The following is a 17,413-nucleotide window of genomic DNA, read 5'->3' on the forward strand; positions in this document are numbered from 1 at the left end:
ACCATCTCTGCCCCCCTCCCTGCACCCTCCTCCTCTCACTCTCTTTCTTTTTTTTTGCCTTGGTCTGTGTGTATACAGGCTAGTGGCCAAACCCTGTGCCCACATACTTCAGATTCAGGCGGGAGTGCCTCGGCAAGCTCAGCCAAATGCTGTCCTGGAGAAGGTGTATCTGTCCAAAACGGTACATAAGGCCCATGTTTGTTCTGTAGTCCCATTAAATGTTCCTCTGCACATTAGAGCACTAATATTACTGCACTGGAATATAATAATTAAAGCAGTGTGACAGTCATATCTGCTGCTATTGTGGTTTTGCAATGAAAAGCAAATGATTTCTATTTATCCTGCACTGTCCACTTTAGAGTCCTGACACGAGGCAACTGGAGGGACTCACTAAGCAGCTGGACTGGGATGAACGGAAAATACAGAGATGGTTTCGGGTCCGTCGCAACCAAGACAGGCCCAGCATGCAGAAAAAGTTCTGTGAGAGCATGTAAGTTCATACTTATGTTCCTAATAAACTGCTGTGTAGTGTGAAACCTCAATTTCAGAATTGTGATAAATGTATCCATTAAAAATACTGCATTAACAAGACAATAAAAACAATAATTTACGAGATTATTGTGTTGTTTTACAGAAGTATTTCACTGCTTGAAAGGTGGTCTTTTCATAAAACTGGGCTGTCTATGCAGTAGAAAGATGCAACGCAAACACTTTGAAATTAGTGCTACATCACCAGAGAAAAAGAGCTGCAGCATTAGCTATTGCTCAAGAGGTAGAAAGTCTACAACTACCAGAATGCAATATGCTGCACCGGACCAATTGAGTGTCCCAGGAATGAATCCTAAAACCCAGAAATGAGTCAGCATTTCTGCACTCCTGGTCAATGGATTTTTTTGAATAGATTTTTGATTAGATGCCTGAAGTAAGGTCTGTGGTTAACACAAGTTTAAGAGACTTTCACGTTTGAGACTTTTATAGTCATTTTACACTTTTTGTGCATCTTTAAAAAGATGGTTGCTAAATGAGACTATAGTCCGTTTTCACAACGAACACGGCTTTATAGCCTTGTCGTGGTAGGGATGTTAATTCATGTGACTGTGGTGTAGTTCATTTAAGGCCCAACTTAAGCTTTTCACCCCTGGCGATTGCATTCAATCTTGTTTGCTACAGAGCTTATTTTCTGCAATAATCCAAAATCCAGTGGAGAAATACATTTGGCTTTTTGACAAGGGAACCAGGGTGATGCAAACGTCTGTGTTGGCCTACAGAAAAACATCATCTCTATAAATGCTCTCTTGCTGGTGGGTGACATAATGCAGCTTTACGCAGGAAACAATATGGCAGCCGACTGATAGCAAGCGATCTTGAATTACTGGTTAACAGTAAGCAAAGATGGATGTGTTTCTGAAAATTTGAGGTGAGAAATGGGCGACACAGTAACAGACTCTTGGTTCATATTTAATCAGCGCTGCCTAGTTTTAATCTCAGTTTGGTCTGAGTTTGGAGAAGGGGGGCGGGTCTCTCCCTCGATCTGCTTTTATACTCTTTGTGTCCATGGTGGCGGACGTTTAAAAATGTAGAAGCACAATCAGTAGTTCATACAACAGCCCTAGAGCCAGCATAAACTTAGGCTGTGAGATGAGCAGGGAATTCTGAGTGCTGGTAAGACAGAGGGAAGTTTACCCCAGTTCATTTACACATACTACTCACAGCTGTTGTGACACAAAGGTGGTTGAAAATCGGCAAAGTATCCCTTTAATTCAGAAAGACAAGCAGACTTTTTTTTTTCATTACAACTTTTCTCATAATTTTGAGATAGTAATCTTGTTGATTCACAAAAACAAGGCAAATATTTTGTTCTCAAGTGAATGCAATACACTTCTCTAGGGCTGGGCAATATGAAGCAAATCAAATATCACAATATTTATGAGCAAATACCTCTATCAATATTGTAACAATATCACTGGATGGACTATCGTTGCTTTCACAAAATATTTACACAGTGAGATATTTGATAAATAGTAATCAGTAATGTGGATATAATGATTAAGTGAGTAAAGGCAAATAATAAAAACAGCTAAAACAGTCTGTAAGCTCAGAAAATTACATCTATTTACTGTAATGCAGCCTTTAAAACCAGGAAAAGTCAACATTTACAATATCCAAAATCTAAGATCATATCTAGTCTCATATCACGATCTCAACATAGTATTGATGTATTGCCCAACAGTATGCCTCTGTGAATGTTAATCTGTCTGTCCATGCTGAACTATCTCAGCAACTACTGGATTGATTGCTGTGAAAATTTATACAGACATTCATGATGAAACTTTATGACTGCAGTGACCCCATCTTTACCTCTAGCACAGCCAACAAGTCAACAAGTGTTTTTAACTTGTTCTGTAAAATATCTCTACACCTCTGTTTTTCAAGAAGAGAACAAGTTACATTTTTTGTTTCCCAATTCTCTTTCCTTCCACTTTAGGTGGCGATTTACATTTTACTTAGGGATTTTCATCTATGGCATTCGACATTTGTGGGTGGTGAGTTGCATTTGCATGCTGATTGCTGTTGCACAATACTGAAACTGTTGCACTGAAAGGTGTTTTTGTTGCTCTAATATGCACATTTTATTGGTTTCTGTCAGTCGCCTTGGATGTGGGACACCAGAAAGTGTTGGTACAACTACCCTTTCCAGGTTAGTAGTTTTGTTTTTTGTATGAACTGCACAATCCTCATATTCAGCTGCCTTTACTATGACTCTAATCTGTGCAGGGCCATATTGTTGGCAGGCCAGTGGGGCTACATATTTGTTAAAGGTGTTTTTGTTTGACTCCCTCCAAAAGCCTCTGAGTCCTGGACAGTACAACCACTACGCAGCTGAGTTGAGTTTCTATTGGTCTCTGATGTTTTCCCAGTTCATAGACATTAAACGTAAGGTAAGTCAACAACAGCTTAACTAGGACTATTGTGCTGCCTCTCGATACCCGTGCTGAAAACTGCACACCCTTTGTATCTGAATTGTTTGTCATATCGTACCCATGTGTTTGCAAGCTTAACTGTCACACCACTTTATGTCACCAGTGTCTTAGCCTATACTGTGATAATGTGCTCTGGCAGAACAGGTTAGACAATGAGATGCTGCACTGCTTCTTATTTATAGCTTCACATCAGCCTGTCATCCCGGTATTTACACAGTCTTTCAGTTGGTGTCACAGCAGACGGCTTTGATGGATGCACAAAGACAGGCAGTCTTCATCTCATTGTTCTCATTACCTGCACGCGTTTTTATGTACTCGTATAATTACAGTTCAGGTGGTTTGAGCGTCCACCATTTACCACTTCCTCTTTTTCTCTGGTCTCTCATCATGTCACTGATGACAGGATTTCGTCATCATGCTTGTCCACCACCTGGCCACCATATTCCTCATCACATTCTCCTATGCCAACAACATGCTAAGAGCTGGCACCTTGGTCATGTGTGTGCACGATGCGTCTGACATCTTCCTCGAGGTAAAGGACTCAGTGGTGAAGTTTCCTTACAGCACCTGCTCTGAGAAGATAAACTGTGTTTGTGTTTGACTCAGCAAATCCACACGTTGTACAGAATGTAGGCAAACACAGCTGGAAACAATGTGAGCATGGAAATGAAACCACTCTGCCGTGAGCTACTTGTATTACCTGTCTGACACATCTCTTATTAGTATTTCGGTGAAGTGATGTCACTGAAATGCAGCAGTACACGTAACAGTAGTTAAAGTTGCTCCAAGCTACATGTCAGAAAGAAAACACATCTTTTACAAGCACTGACAACTTGTCATTGCTGAGATACTGGTGTGATTTTTTTTTTTTTTTTTTTTTTTAATATTGTGAATCATTAATGCCTTGTTTATTCCCCAAGGCTGCCAAGCTCGCCAACTATGCCAAGTACCAGAGGCTATGTGATGGCCTGTTTGTGGTGTTTAGCATAAGCTTTTTCATCACTCGACTCGTCATCTATCCTTTCTGGTGAGTCAAACGAGAGCTTATTTACAAATCAAATTACATACTTTTGCCTATTTGTCACATGTTCAACTATCAGAAGCCACTGTCACACTAAATTAGTACCTTGAAGGAGCAATAGCAAAACCGGCTGCAATGTAATGTTGATGGCAATCATGTTTTTGCCATTGACAGGCTCAGATTATTATTATAAGTGTCTGATGACATTTTAGAAAGGATCCCTACAGACAAGGACCTTTTTGTTAAACACTAATATCCTTTTTGTTTAATGAGAAACAACTCTGAAATCGCCGTCGCCAAACCCACCAGTCTCCATTTAAATAAACAGTTATTTTGTTATCATACAACAAACTCTGTTACAAGTCAACAGAAACAAATTGAAACTCACAAAAGCCCTTGTGGTTTTTTTGTGAAGCTTAAATTACTGTTTATTCAAATGGAGTCTGGTGGGTTTGCCAACAGGGATGTTGGGGACGTTTCTGGTTAAGCAAAAAGAACCTTACTCTTTAACAAAAAGGTCTATCTCTGTAGGGATCCTTTCTGTAATGTTGTCAGATACTTGAAATAATAATCTGAGCCTATCAGTGGCAAAAATAAGAACTTTCAGCAAGCGTGAAGTTGCGGCTGTTCAGCTGTTCTCTGTCAATGTTAGACCAATTACAAAAATTGTTGTTCCCATTGGTCACTTAGACACAAGAAACATGGGAAAATACAGCCTAGGTTGAAAAATACATTAGTTACCCTTTAATGAACTAAAATAATATATTAAGAACTCCACTAACTTCTGTATGTGTGTTTTTGTCGCAGGATTATTTACAGTGTTCTGGTTGAGAGCTGGGAGATCGTCGGACCATATCAGGCCTGGTGGTTGCTTAACGGCCTGCTGTTGGTGCTGCAGACTCTTCACATCATCTGGTTCTACCTCATCGCTCGCATTGCTATCAAAGCCATATTCAAGGGAAAGGTCAGTCTGACTATCTGTTTTATAGATGTCAGTTGGTCCATCACTTTGGTCCAACAACAACTATTGGATGGATTGTCCAGAAAGTCATGGTGACTACTAATGACTTTGGTCATCCTCAGACGTTTGATCTAGTGCATCTATGAGGTTGACGTTTCTTCAAAAAATGTCTCAACAATTACTGGATGGATAGCCATGATGTTTCATGCAGATATTCATAATTCCCAGAGGGCAAAGCTTAACTTGTTAAAATTGTCACTTATGCATGGATTATCTCCACATGTACGTAAAGGAGCTGTATACAACATTATTATAGCAGTAAACCACTATTTGCTATGTAAAGATATCGCGGAGTAATATGTTACCATCTCGCCCTTTTTCACCTTTAAGGATGGTGGCCTTGTGGGTAACCTGTGAGTGCTACGTGTGCTTTGTTCTAATGGAGAGAAGCAGCTTTCTCGGGTGTGTCATGGTGGAGACTGCATGTAGCAAACAGAGATGATAGCAGTGGAAGTGTATAGATAAGCTCAGGGCTACTGTTTAACCTCATGAGAAGGTCATGTTTATGGCTTTGTGGTGAGGACTGCAATAAAGCCATTGTTCTTTAAAGGCACCCAAATGCCTCACCATCCTTCCCTCAGCAGAGTGGTCCGGATAGCTAGAAGCTAGTCACCAGCTAATAACAAGCCAAGTGAAATTAATGCAAATAAGCCAGCGTGTTCCCAACTACGGTTCGGAGCTGGTAAGCTGTCACAAAGAGAGGTGACAAATAGTGTGTTGTAATCCGAGCTTCTCTGTTCTTTGTTGTGGTAGCCAGTCCAGCAGCGGGTGCATGTTAGTCCATGTGAGTCCCTGTGTGTGTGTGTGTGTGTGTGTGTGTGTATCTCACTGGCTAGCTAATCACCATCGCTCTGCACTGCGCTCATACGGACATTACAGCTGATACCACAGTCTCACCTCACACCGTTAGCTGCTAGCTGCTACCTCAGCCACCTCCGTGATGAGAGCTGTGTGCTGTGTCCTGAATCAGTCTCTGAATCATAGATAGGCTCTGAGTACAGTGGTGCAGGAGGGAGTCCTAAAACCAGGAATTGAGTTAGCATTTCTGCACGCCTGGTTCCTTCGTCTTGAAGTCAGTGGGTTTTTAGTTAGATGCCTGAAATAAGGTCCGTGGTTAACAGAAGCTTAAGAGACTGACGTTTGTTTTACGTCATAAAAGTAGTCAGTAAATACCCCACTCGAGAATTTTTAAGCTTTTACAGGTCTTTAAGAAAGGTGGTTGCTAGTGGCTAAATGAGACCAATGTTGATTGTGGCTTCACAGCCTTGTCATGGGGGAAACGTTGAAGTCATGTGACCATGGTGTAAATCAATTATAGCGTAAGTACCAAAGTGTTTGCCACAGAGCTTATTTTCTGCAGTAATCCAAAATACCATCAGCTTTTGTTGAGGGAACCAGGGCGACTATAACTTCTGGGTTGGCCTGAAAAATAAGGTTATCCCTGCACCACTCTATATGTTTAAGTTTAGTTCATTTAGGAAGGGACAGTGCAAACTCTAACACATGGTATAAAAATGCCAGAATTAGCCTAAAGGCTGTTTTTCGTCTGTAGTCCCATGGCCAAGCTGTTACACAAGGCTACCTAACAGACAACAAAGTAAACAAACAAACAAACAAACAAACAAAAAAGAACAAACACAAAGACTTTGAAAGACCTTGAACACATCAACAAGAAATGATTTTAACATGATTTTTTAGTCACAAGAATTAATGATCATCAAATGTGATTCAATGCTTAAACTTGAGGCAAAACTGATGCAATATAAAAGGAAATACAATGTTTAAAAGCACTCTATTTGTATACAACAACATTTTGTACAGATATATATTGTTCCCAGATGTTAAATCGTACTGACTTTGGGGATCCCCTACCTTTTCCCGTGTGTGTTTTTTAGTTATGACTCCACAGGTATTCGACGGATTACCATTAAATTTGGTTCAGACGTTCGTGTTCCTCTTTGGATAAATTTGAATACCTTTGGTGATCCTCTGTCTTTGCATTTAGCATCATCTAGTCAAAATTAAGTTGTCCAGTGCTTTGTTTTATGTTCAGATACTTCGAACTGAACTAAAATTTGTGTTAAGTGCGAATTAGAAAATGTTGTCATGCTACACTAAGATGGTGACTGGTTGACATTACCTCCATCAGGATGTTAGCAGAGCTGCTAGCGTGGCTGTAAACTTATACTCTTATATCCTCTTAGTCTCTCAAGTCTTTTTACTTTGTTTGCTCACTTTTAAGTGTTAATAAAACTGTTGTTCCTTTTTGTGTTTCATTGTACAGGTGTCAAAAGATGACCGCAGTGACATTGAAAGCAGCTCGGACGAGGAGATTTACTCCACTTCTGGTAAAAATCCCAGTCAGACCCCAAAACCAAAGGAGAACAGTCACAATGGTAACCTCAGTGGAGAAACTCACTGAGCACCATGAGGGCATGTTTACCTCCAGTGTGGCTTTTATTCACCTGCTGCGTGCCTGTGTGACCCACCTTGTCACTTTGACCTCCTGAAAAGACGTTAAACTTTTTATTTGAAATACTTGCTGAGCTGTTCAAACGGAGGACGGACTTGGATACAGCTCTGTGTGTGGCGTACAGACTCAGCACTGTCTTACTGAGTCAGGTTTACACTGTGTGAGGTTTACACCTGCTTTTTGCTTACAGGAGTAGACAAAGAAATGTGTGTGGTCTGTCTGCACCTCGCTGTGTGAGTGTGTGTGTCTGTGTGGGCATATGTGTGTGTGTTCTCCAAGTTAGAAGTTGTTGCAGAGCATGTGGACACTGCTATTGTAAAAACATATTTTCTACTTGTAAATACATTTTTATTAGTGAAATTGGTAATATATTTTACAGCTGTAAAACAAATCACTGCAATCTGCCTAACTGAATATGCTGCTTACTCTGTCATAAGTTAAATATCTCTGAAATGCCAAAGATTTCCTAATTAAACATTATTGTACCAGATTCAGCAATGAATGTGTAGGATCTGTGTTGTGTTATATATGCACCCCTAACTGTATAATGTGAAGGGACACATCTGGTGATTAATTTGCATTATCAATCAGTCCACTTATAATTTTCTTGATTGATCACTTGATCTAGCAAATAGTATAAAGTGCAATTTTCTTCAGGTGAACTGATCACATTTCTTGTTTTGTCAGACCAACAGTCCAAACCTTTAAGATACTTTAATTTACTTTCACACAGGAGGAGGGAAACAAATAAAATTTCACAATTGAGAAGCTTGAATCAGTGAATGTGCCCCAAAGCTTGAAACTAATTGAAAGGCCTATATTACTGTATTTAAAAGGCTGTGGGGTGCTCATATTTTAAGATTGCGTGATCATACCAACCATGTCGACATAGCTTGTCAGGAAAGGGGCTAAATAATGCTCCCAATTTAGGCCAAATTTTGGCTAAGGAATAACTGGCATTACCATTTCTTAAGGGGTCCCTAGAACCCTCACCTCTAGATACCTGAATGAAAATGGGTTCTATGTGTACCCAAGTCTTCCCTAAACTTGAGAAAGCTTGTTCCCAGTAAATGTTTGTCCCTTACAATGAATTTACTCCTTTTAAATTAAAGCTGTATATTTGTTGTATAGTTGTCATAAAGAAAAGGACAGGCAGATTATATGAAGAACAATGAATTGCCTTACATGTATAGATACATAACACATTAAAGCAGGACTGTAATGGAACTCAAAATGTTAACTGTAATGTTATTCATCTTTGCACATCTGGGCCCAGTTGTTCAGAAGTAATCTGATCAGATTGCGGCTATCGGATTGGATCAAATCCTGAAAATGGGTTATTAAAAAACAAAAAAAGGGGGTTCTGAATTCGGATCAGATCACATAATCCAGTCTTTGTTTTTATCTGGATTGAAGCTTCAGTTCAAAACTTTAGTATGACTGAATCAGAACAAGGGTGGATTCAGGGTGGATTTAGGGAACAAAATAAAACTTTTAAATTGGTCTAATATATACACACAATTACTTATATTTTCCACTTTATTTTCCACTTGATTTAATGTAAAGTAGATAGTGTAGACATTAGGTAAAATACAAGGGGAAAAGGTTGATGTCCCCATGAAATAAATTCATTAAGTTATCAAATAACTGTCAAAATCCCCTCAAAGTTATAATCCAAATATCTCTGTTGTTTTGTTCTCTTTGGCCGCACCTACAGCAAAAAGTGGTAATTGCAGTATGCTTTTTGGCAGACTGCTGGCATTGTAATATGTAGTCCCATTTAGAGCACTGATTATCCTAATTTGATAATGCTGAAACTTTTGAATCTGGATCAAGGTGATTCATTCCAATGTTGTTTTGTTAAACCTGCACAAAAGTAAGATGGATTAGCTGATCTTGGACAGCAACACACGGGACATTTCCGAATCTGGTTCATTCTGATCCAGACTGAATTTTTTTAAACAACTGGGCTCAGATAATTAGTAATAAAAGCTGTAAATTAAGAATGTGATTGGTATGCGATTCCTTAACTCTATATACTTCCACAGCATAAGCAGATTCCTGAAATTCAGTTATGGCTTTGTTTCTTGTTTTTTAAGTGCCACCCCAAGATTTTCAGTGGCACCATCTGACCACGCCTATGAAAACTTTCTGGGGGAGCAACTGCTTGATAAATGACAGCTGATTATCAAAAAAGTTATTTTTCTGTGTGCGGGCAGTTGGATTGATCCACACAGCACTGTATGTGAGATCGATGGACTGATCAGCCTACTTTAGTATCTTATTGTATCACACTCGTCCAACATGTCGAAAACTTCCTCAGAGAATTCGTTGTACTTCAGGCTGAAAGAGACAGGAAGCAGGAGGTGCTTTTTAGAAATGTTTTCCCGTGCTTAGAAACTTAATGTGAAATACACTGGCTCAAGTTTAAAAATAACTGCAGTGAGTCAGGCTTACTTCATCTCCTTCATGTTGGGGCTGTCTTGCATGACTTCGACAAGGGCTGGGACGGAAACATCAGTCAGAGTGTTGTTCCTCAGTTCCAGGCTCTTCAGAGTTTTACTGGCTCTTATTGCAGCACACATGTCCTCAACGCAGGCGTCCGTCAAACCGGTCATCTCAACACTGACGTAAAAGAGAGACAGATTTAATAGTAGTGCACACTGCAATGGAGTGGGGTTTTTTTTTAAATAATTTTGTCAACTCACTCCAGCTCCTCCAACAGGCAGTTTGGATGTGCAACAGCATCCCAGAGATGTTTAACCCCTTGGTCTCCTACTGCATTTATACCAATGATGAGGGACTTCAGTTGAGATGTGCCACTCCTCAGCACAGAGCTCAGTTCCTTGAAGACTGCCTCGGTTAACTCGCATCGTTTCAAGCTGCAGGGTGGAACAGAATAAACACCAAATATATGAGTAAGGCGGTACTTTATCACTTAAAAGTGTTAATAAAGGTGACAATACCCCAGTTTTTCCATTGGACATCCTGGTCGACTTAGGGCTTGGCAAAGCAGCAGCGCCCCCTCCTGGCCCAAATCATTCACTGACAGATCCAGCTCTGTCAGAGAGCAGTGCTCTGACATCAAGGCCTCCATCAAATGAGGACAGCATGCACCAGTCAACTCACTGTCAAAGAAACTGTGATAAAATATGTAAAAAATTATGTTTTGACACATTCTGCATTTTGGGAGGAATTTTTTCACATGTTGTTATGCAGTTTATCATCTTGTAACACAGACTTACTTGAGACTCTGCAGATTACAGAGTGGGTGTTGCAGGGACTTGCACAAAGTCTCCACTCCTCCATCACCAATCACATTATGTGTCAAGTCCACATTTCTCAACTGTGATTGGCCAGAACACACAGCTGCTGATAAAGCCTCCATGGATGCTGCAGTCAACTCGCAGTTTTGTAGCCTTTAAATTAACAAAAGAAGCTCATTGATCAAACACAAACAGACAAAAAAACAAGCCTATTAATACAATGCTCTGTATAAAGTACATACATGAGCTCCTGTAGTTTGCAGTGAGGACTGTGCAGTGCTTTGCACATTGTGGTGAAGCCCTGGTCTCCGATCTGATTACACCTCATATCTAACACAGACAGCTGAGAGGTGGCTGAGGTCAGGACAGACGCCAGATCTTCACAGATTCCCTCTGTCAGTCTGCACACTAGAAGTCTGGGGAAATCACAAGCAAAATATCAAGCAATTATTAATTCGCCTTAGAGAAATGTGTGTTGACGTAAAAGCACATGTAAAGGTCAAGTGCGTGGGATTTAGGGGCATCTATGTTGAGTCTGCCGTGTTGTTCTACGGTAGCCCAGAACAGACAAGGCAAGGCAGCTTCTTTTGTATAGCACATTTCATACACCAGCCTCATGCAAAGTGCTTTACATAGCAATAAAATATAAAGCATAATAAAGGATATTGATTTGCATTAAAAGAGAAAAGATATAAAACGTGAGATTAACTAAACATTAGCCACCTTTACGCTGCCTGCTCAAGGTGGGAATTTCACGCCATTACTTGGCCTTGCTGTCCTTTATAACAGTCGTGGATGGGGAGACAGTGTTGTCTCGCATTTAAGCCAGCAGCAGAGGTAGTAACAACAAGTGCAATCTCTGTGTAAAAAGAACTACTGGCTCTAGAAAGCGCCACTCATGTTCTTGCATCAGCCACTGTAGTTCTTCTACTACACGCTTAGTACACGGGAGAAGTTTCAGTTCTGCAACCTCACAGCTGGATGCCGCTAAATCCTACTATCTTTAAAGGAATGCCTTTAGCTTTAATCTTACTTCAGTGTGTGCAGCTTGCAGTCTCTGAGTCCAGCGCAGAGAATTTTGAACTTTTCATCCCCGAGGCGGCTGTTAGAGAGATCCAGCTCCTTGGTGAGTCCTCTGCTGAGAGCTGAAGCCAGATGATGGACAGCTCCAGTGCTGACAGAGCTGCCTGACAAGCTGGTGGACACAACAGAGCAATCTTACATATAACGTCATACTGAACACATGAAATGAATGATGCCTAGACATATGATTTTATTTACATTATCTTCTGCGATATGCTCATTGCTGGAACCAGCCTCTCTGCCTGCTCCTCTGTCAGATTTTTTGTACTGTACAGGTTCAACTGCTCCATCTCACCGAGGCACGTGACAACATAACTCAGAGTTACACAGTCCTGGAGGCTCAGGTCTCCGTAGCTGATGCCTACTCGTGCTGAGGGGGTGATGACCTCTTTCACCAAACTCTCACTCTGAGCTTGATGAAGCAGATGGAAGCAGCGGTGGTGCCTTTCTTTGTAGCACTCTTTCAGTGTCTTTTCTGAGCTGCTTTTAAACCAGCTTTTGAAATCCACAATCCGATCTGAGTTCAGCTCTCCCAGCACGTTCTCCAAGGGTCGGCGCTGAAGTGGCTCTGAGAGCCCTGACATGAAGAAATCTAGAAACTTGACACAGCCTTTGTGCTTCTCCAACATCTTCTCCACACCCTCAGATGGTGACTTATCCAAAAAGAAAGACGCAGCCAAGAGGAACTCCTGCATCAGTTGGGAGTGGAAAGAGAAGACATCTGATTGGTCGCCTTCTACATGCAAGAAAACACCAACTGAGGTAAGAAACTGCTGGAAACCAAAGGAATCCATTTCCTCTTTGGTGCAGCTCGAATGCTGGTTAAGAAAGCAATGAGACGCCAGCTTGCCGAGGGCCAACACTAGATCTCTGCTGCTGGCGTTGTTCAGCGAGAGCGTCTGAATCAGGTGGACCAGGATGTCTACACACAGCTGAGATAGTGTTTCAGGAAGTTTTGCTCCAGCATCCATCAGAGACTTGTAAACAGAGCAAACTGTCCAACAAAATTTGGGGGAGGCACAGACATCATAGAAGCCTAAAGTCCTTTCCATGTGCATAAGTGCTTTTTTGGCAACAGCCGGGTCTGTGAAGAACCCGTTGAAGTAGGCCTCTCTTTGTGGCTTCAGAAACCCCAACACCTCCACACGGGTGCCACTCAGAAACTCCAGACCGCTTGTCGGCCTGGTTGCCACCACAAAGGCAGCTCCTTTCATCAGCGACCCATGGAGCAAGCTGGCCACTAAACAGGGCACTGAGGCTGCCCGGGTGGGGTCAGAGCAGAGGGTGTGGACGGAGGGATCCAGGCTGTGTTTGTACCGATCCAGATCATCAAAAACAAACAACACATCCTCAGGCTTCTGCAGAAGTAGGGGCACAGACTCAGGGGGGACATGGCTGTGGTGGTGCAGCAGTAACATCTCCAAGGAGAGCGCTCCATCAAGAGAATTCAACTCCCTGAACCGGAAATGGAAAACATACGAGAATTTTTGAAGGTGCTCTCCTTTCGCCCAGCCCATAACAAGCTTCACCAAAGCTGTGGTTTTGCCGGAACCTTCAGGACCGACCAGTATCACAGATTTGATTTCACCAGACAGAGCAGTGTGGATGGCACAATCAAGGGAGGGCGGGTCCTCTTCCCCATTTCTGTCTGCCGCCTGAGCTTCAGCAGTTAGTGGGGATATGTACTTATTGTTGCTGATGACACTGACAGGCAGCTCTCCACCAAGAAGTGTCGACATGTTATTTGATTTCAGGATGTGAGTCAGCACAGAGCCTTTGTCCATTGTGAAGATCACTGTAGTGAGAATACAAAAAATATAGCACAGTTCAGAGAGCTGACTGTCTGCTGGCAACACGTCCTTTGTGTCTGCAAGTACTTTACTTTCAAAGCAGTCAACCAACATGTCTCACAAGATACAATAACAATGGACATTGTAATTTTTCAAAACGGGAGTGTAGTATTGTTACCTTGAATGCAGCGCTGCTGGAAAACAAAGTAAGTTAGACAACGTGTCGTAAAGAAAAGTATCTTTAGCGAGAGCGGGCAGATTGTAGTTTTAATGAGTGGGGTGACGCCTACACTGTGAACACTACACACGAGCAGCCAGCCAATTAAATCCTCGAGCAATACAAAACAGGAAGTACAGTGTGTTATTAAACCCTGCACGCTGCCTTACAGACGACAGGAAGTGTCCCGCGAGGATTTTAAATATGCTAATATAATAGTTTGAATATGTCCCCTTCCAGCCATTATGATATGCGCCTTAATTAAGATATAGATAGGGAAAATCAGAGTTGTACATTCACAGAAATACTATGCTTAATATTACCTGAGTTTTTCCATTGTTTGCCACTGTAATCAATTGTAGTTGTTAATGATTAATCGTAGCTCAGAGCTGCTGCCACCGCTTTTAACCTGGTCTTATCCGGTTTCAGAAGCAAGAGAACATTCACTCCACACAGACAGGTGTATAATACAAAAATAGCCTTTATTGAAAATTCATAAAAACTAAAGGACACCTCCACATAAGAAGCCCCACAAGGGTCAATCACTATAAAACTCTATTAAAAAAAAGACACAGCAATCAATAAAGACCGCTCCAAACTGTAGGTGGATCAAACCATTCCAACCACTAGGGGGAGGCAGAGGGCTATCGAGTCATTAGTAATGCCTGGTAATGGGCTCCTGGCTGGGTGTCGAAACAATAAAAGCTACCATGAAACAAATCAAACAGGGACTAGGACAAAAACTCTCTCAAGACAACATATAACATTAAGAATGTAAGTATTTTTTGTACTTATCTTGCCCGGCCTGGCGACGACATCCCCCATGGGATGTGAATATGGACCCTCTCGTGTCAGTTAGGACCGCTCCAAACTGTAGGTGGGTCTAAACCATTCCGACCACTAGTGGGAGGCATTGGGAATGACCGAGTCACTTGTATTACCCCTTTATGGGTCCCTACTCCCCTGGCAGGATGTCGAATCATTAAAAGCTACCTTAAAACAAATCAAAGAGGGACTAGGACAAAAACTGTCAAAAGACGACATATAACAAAGAATGAACGTTTTTTTTTTTACTTATCGCCCGGTCTGGACGATATCCATCGTGGTGTGCAAATGTGGAGCCTTTCGTGTCAGTTACGATCGCTCCAAACTGTAGGCAGGTCAAAACCATTCCAACCACAAGGGGGAGGCAGAGGGTTAACCGAGTCACTCGTATTGCCTCTTTATGGGCCCCTGGCAGGGTGTCGGGTCATTAAAAGCTACCTTAAACATCAGTTACTGAGGGACTAAAACAAAAACTCTTACAGGACGAGATATAACATTAAGAATTAAAGTTTTTGAACTTATCTCGCCCGGCCTGCCGACGACACCCCCCTATGGGGTGCGAATATGGAAGCTTCCCGTGGAGTCAGGAAGTGTTCACAGGAACACTTTTTTCTTAATTGTTCTTTATTGAGCTTCGCAAATACAGACAAGCAATGGTCATTTTAAAGTCCTAAAGCTAAGGTAACATCTGACTTAGGTTGGGTGTGGCGGCGTAAGGCAATGTGTTGTAACAGGATAGTTGAAGCTCCGGAAAACACCGGCAAAGGGCACCGTCTACACCCCGGTCCCTCGTTACCTGAAGGAGGCATCCACCCTCCCCCCTAGCAAAGGAGCGACTCCCCTACTTAGCTGTCTTCGCTGCCGGCAAAAAGTTGCTAACAGCACCCTCCTGCCCTGGTGCTACAGCCACGAACATTTGAGCCAGCGTGCCCCTCTGCACACCCCGAACACAGGTGAGAGTCATCAGTAATCAGTTACTTGGAACCCCTCCCCACAAGCATGCACAGGGATGCAGAGACCCTCACCCTCATTTACTCACTACAGTAAACATAAGTAGGTAAGTCCTTCAATTAGGACCACTTGAGTCAAACAAAACTTAATTTCAATTTACAGTTTTATATTTGACGTATGGCGCTGTTCTGGGGTCCTCTTCCTTTCCTTGGGCCTAGGCAGAAAGTCTGTTCTGAGTGCCTCTCTGCCCTTCCACTCCTTTTTTTGGATAAACAAGCTCTATTTGATGTTTCCCTATATACATTTAAAAAAACTTAATTTTTTTTCCATTATAAATTAGAAAATGGTTGGCATATGTACTTTGAGTATATTGTGATTCTAATGGGAGCCATTTTCCAGTGCATTTAGCCGATGATAATGCAGGACTTTTACTTGTAACACAAAGTATTTTTACACTGTAGCATTTCTACTTCTTCCTTAGTAAAATATCTAACCACTCCCTCTGCCACTGGAAAAAATAGCACACATCTGAATTCGTGTGTGACAAATGGCCTGTGATTCAACAGTTCATCTGAGTGCCCAGGCAGTAACTTCTTTATTGTCAATGCAAAATAATGACTTCTACTTTCCTTGTGTCCGCGTATAATAAGCCAAAGTCACTAAACCCTCTCTTTAAAACAGCCATTTACGCCATGCAGTCCTTTTAAACTGGTCTATTCTGGTCAGAGGTCAGTCTGGTGTGAAATACTTCTGCTCCATGCAGGATACAGTGAGCTATAGTTTCTCCTTAGAAGCACTAGATGGCAGCAATGCACCCTTTTCCCCCAGAGCCCTGGCTGAGACTGGTCTGCTTTTTTTTTCTTTCTTTTTTTTGTTCAGACCACGGAAACAGACTGAGCAACAAACAAAATAACATAAAAAAGAGTCAAATTAGCAAGTACATTCTGAGGTACATGTACTGCCATTGTCCAATGCCGGAACAAAAGTCTGAACCAATTTAAAAAATGTTTTTGACATATTAAATACTCTCATGGAATAAAGATTTCAGTCTAATATGATTTCCATAAAAACTGTCAGCGTGCAAATAACAACTGCTGGACACAAGAAGTCTCCTCGTCTCCTTCTCAAAGTTTGCAGCATGGGAATGGGAAGAGGAGAATACAAAAATGTACTGAAATCATACATACATACATTTTCATCCGCTTATCCGAAGCCGAGTCATGAGGGCAGCAGGTCGAGCAAAGCATTCCAGGCGTCCCTCTCCCCAGCAACGCTCTTCAGCTCCTCCTGGGGAACCCCAAGGCATTCCCAGGATACAAGATAAGATATGTAATCCTTTCAGCGTGTTCTGGGTCTGCCCCGGGGCCTCCAGTGGGTTGTGCCTGAAGCACCTCTAACAGGAGGTGCCAGGAGGCATCCTGATCAGATGCCTGAACCACCTCAACTGACCCCTTTCGACGCAAAGGAGCAGCAGCTCTACTCCGAGCCCCCTCCAGATGTCCAAGCTCCTCACCCTATCTGTAAGGTTGAGTCCAGTAGGGTTGGGTACCGTTCATAATTGAACCGATACGGTACCGGTATCTGGAATTAGGTACCGGTACCAAACGGTACCTTATTTTGGTACTTTTTAAAGTCTAAACTTCTCAGTTTCAATATTTTATTGAGAGCATTTAGGAACAGTGCTGCACTTTAACTTTTGTCTGCACATTTTTTTTGTCGCCATTGTTGCTGAGTCTGAGGTGAAAGTCATGCGCTCTCGCTCCGCCTCCACCTCAGGTACCGAAA

The 17,413-nt window shown here is 41.9% G+C and overlaps 2 protein-coding genes across 2 annotated transcripts in view; one reads left to right on the forward strand and one right to left on the reverse strand.

Moving 5' to 3' along the window:
- Positions 1 to 8,964, forward strand: part of LOC117258080 (ceramide synthase 5-like) — a 10,530-nt gene extending 1,566 nt beyond the window's left edge. The window contains exons 2-10 of the mRNA XM_033628556.2: positions 79 to 181; positions 360 to 490; positions 2,486 to 2,543; positions 2,648 to 2,698; positions 2,847 to 2,939; positions 3,385 to 3,513; positions 3,902 to 4,008; positions 4,810 to 4,966; positions 7,308 to 8,964. Coding sequence (XP_033484447.1) covers positions 79 to 181; positions 360 to 490; positions 2,486 to 2,543; positions 2,648 to 2,698; positions 2,847 to 2,939; positions 3,385 to 3,513; positions 3,902 to 4,008; positions 4,810 to 4,966; positions 7,308 to 7,445 — 967 coding nt within the window. The 3' untranslated portion in view covers positions 7,446 to 8,964. The remainder of the gene's footprint in view (positions 1 to 78; positions 182 to 359; positions 491 to 2,485; positions 2,544 to 2,647; positions 2,699 to 2,846; positions 2,940 to 3,384; positions 3,514 to 3,901; positions 4,009 to 4,809; positions 4,967 to 7,307) is intronic.
- Positions 6,700 to 14,737, reverse strand: LOC117258076 (NACHT, LRR and PYD domains-containing protein 3). Its single transcript, XM_033628547.2, has 9 exons — positions 13,814 to 14,737; positions 12,044 to 13,640; positions 11,796 to 11,957; positions 11,005 to 11,178; positions 10,742 to 10,915; positions 10,463 to 10,636; positions 10,205 to 10,378; positions 9,954 to 10,121; positions 6,700 to 9,839 (listed from the first exon to the last, which is right to left on the reverse strand). Exons 2-9 carry the CDS (start codon positions 13,627 to 13,629, stop codon positions 9,770 to 9,772), a joined length of 2,682 nt encoding a protein of 893 aa, XP_033484438.2. The 5' UTR covers positions 13,630 to 13,640; positions 13,814 to 14,737; the 3' UTR covers positions 6,700 to 9,769.
- Positions 14,738 to 17,413: the final 2,676 nt, after the last annotated feature.

Source organism: Epinephelus lanceolatus, chromosome 8 (assembly GCF_041903045.1).
Source record: "Epinephelus lanceolatus isolate andai-2023 chromosome 8, ASM4190304v1, whole genome shotgun sequence".
Taxonomy (NCBI): Eukaryota; Metazoa; Chordata; class Actinopteri; order Perciformes; family Serranidae; genus Epinephelus; species Epinephelus lanceolatus.

Coding starts and splice junctions, on each gene's coding strand:
- LOC117258076 (XM_033628547.2), bottom strand. CDS start 13,629: ATGGACAAAGGCTCTGTGCTGACTCACATCCTGAAATCAAATAACATG. Junction 10,122..10,204: donor TGCCTGTTGGAGGAGCTGGA/GTGAGTTGACAA, acceptor CTTTTACGTCAG/TGTTGAGATGACCGGTTTGA. Junction 9,840..9,953: donor CCCAACATGAAGGAGATGAA/GTAAGCCTGACT, acceptor TGTCTCTTTCAG/CCTGAAGTACAACGAATTCT.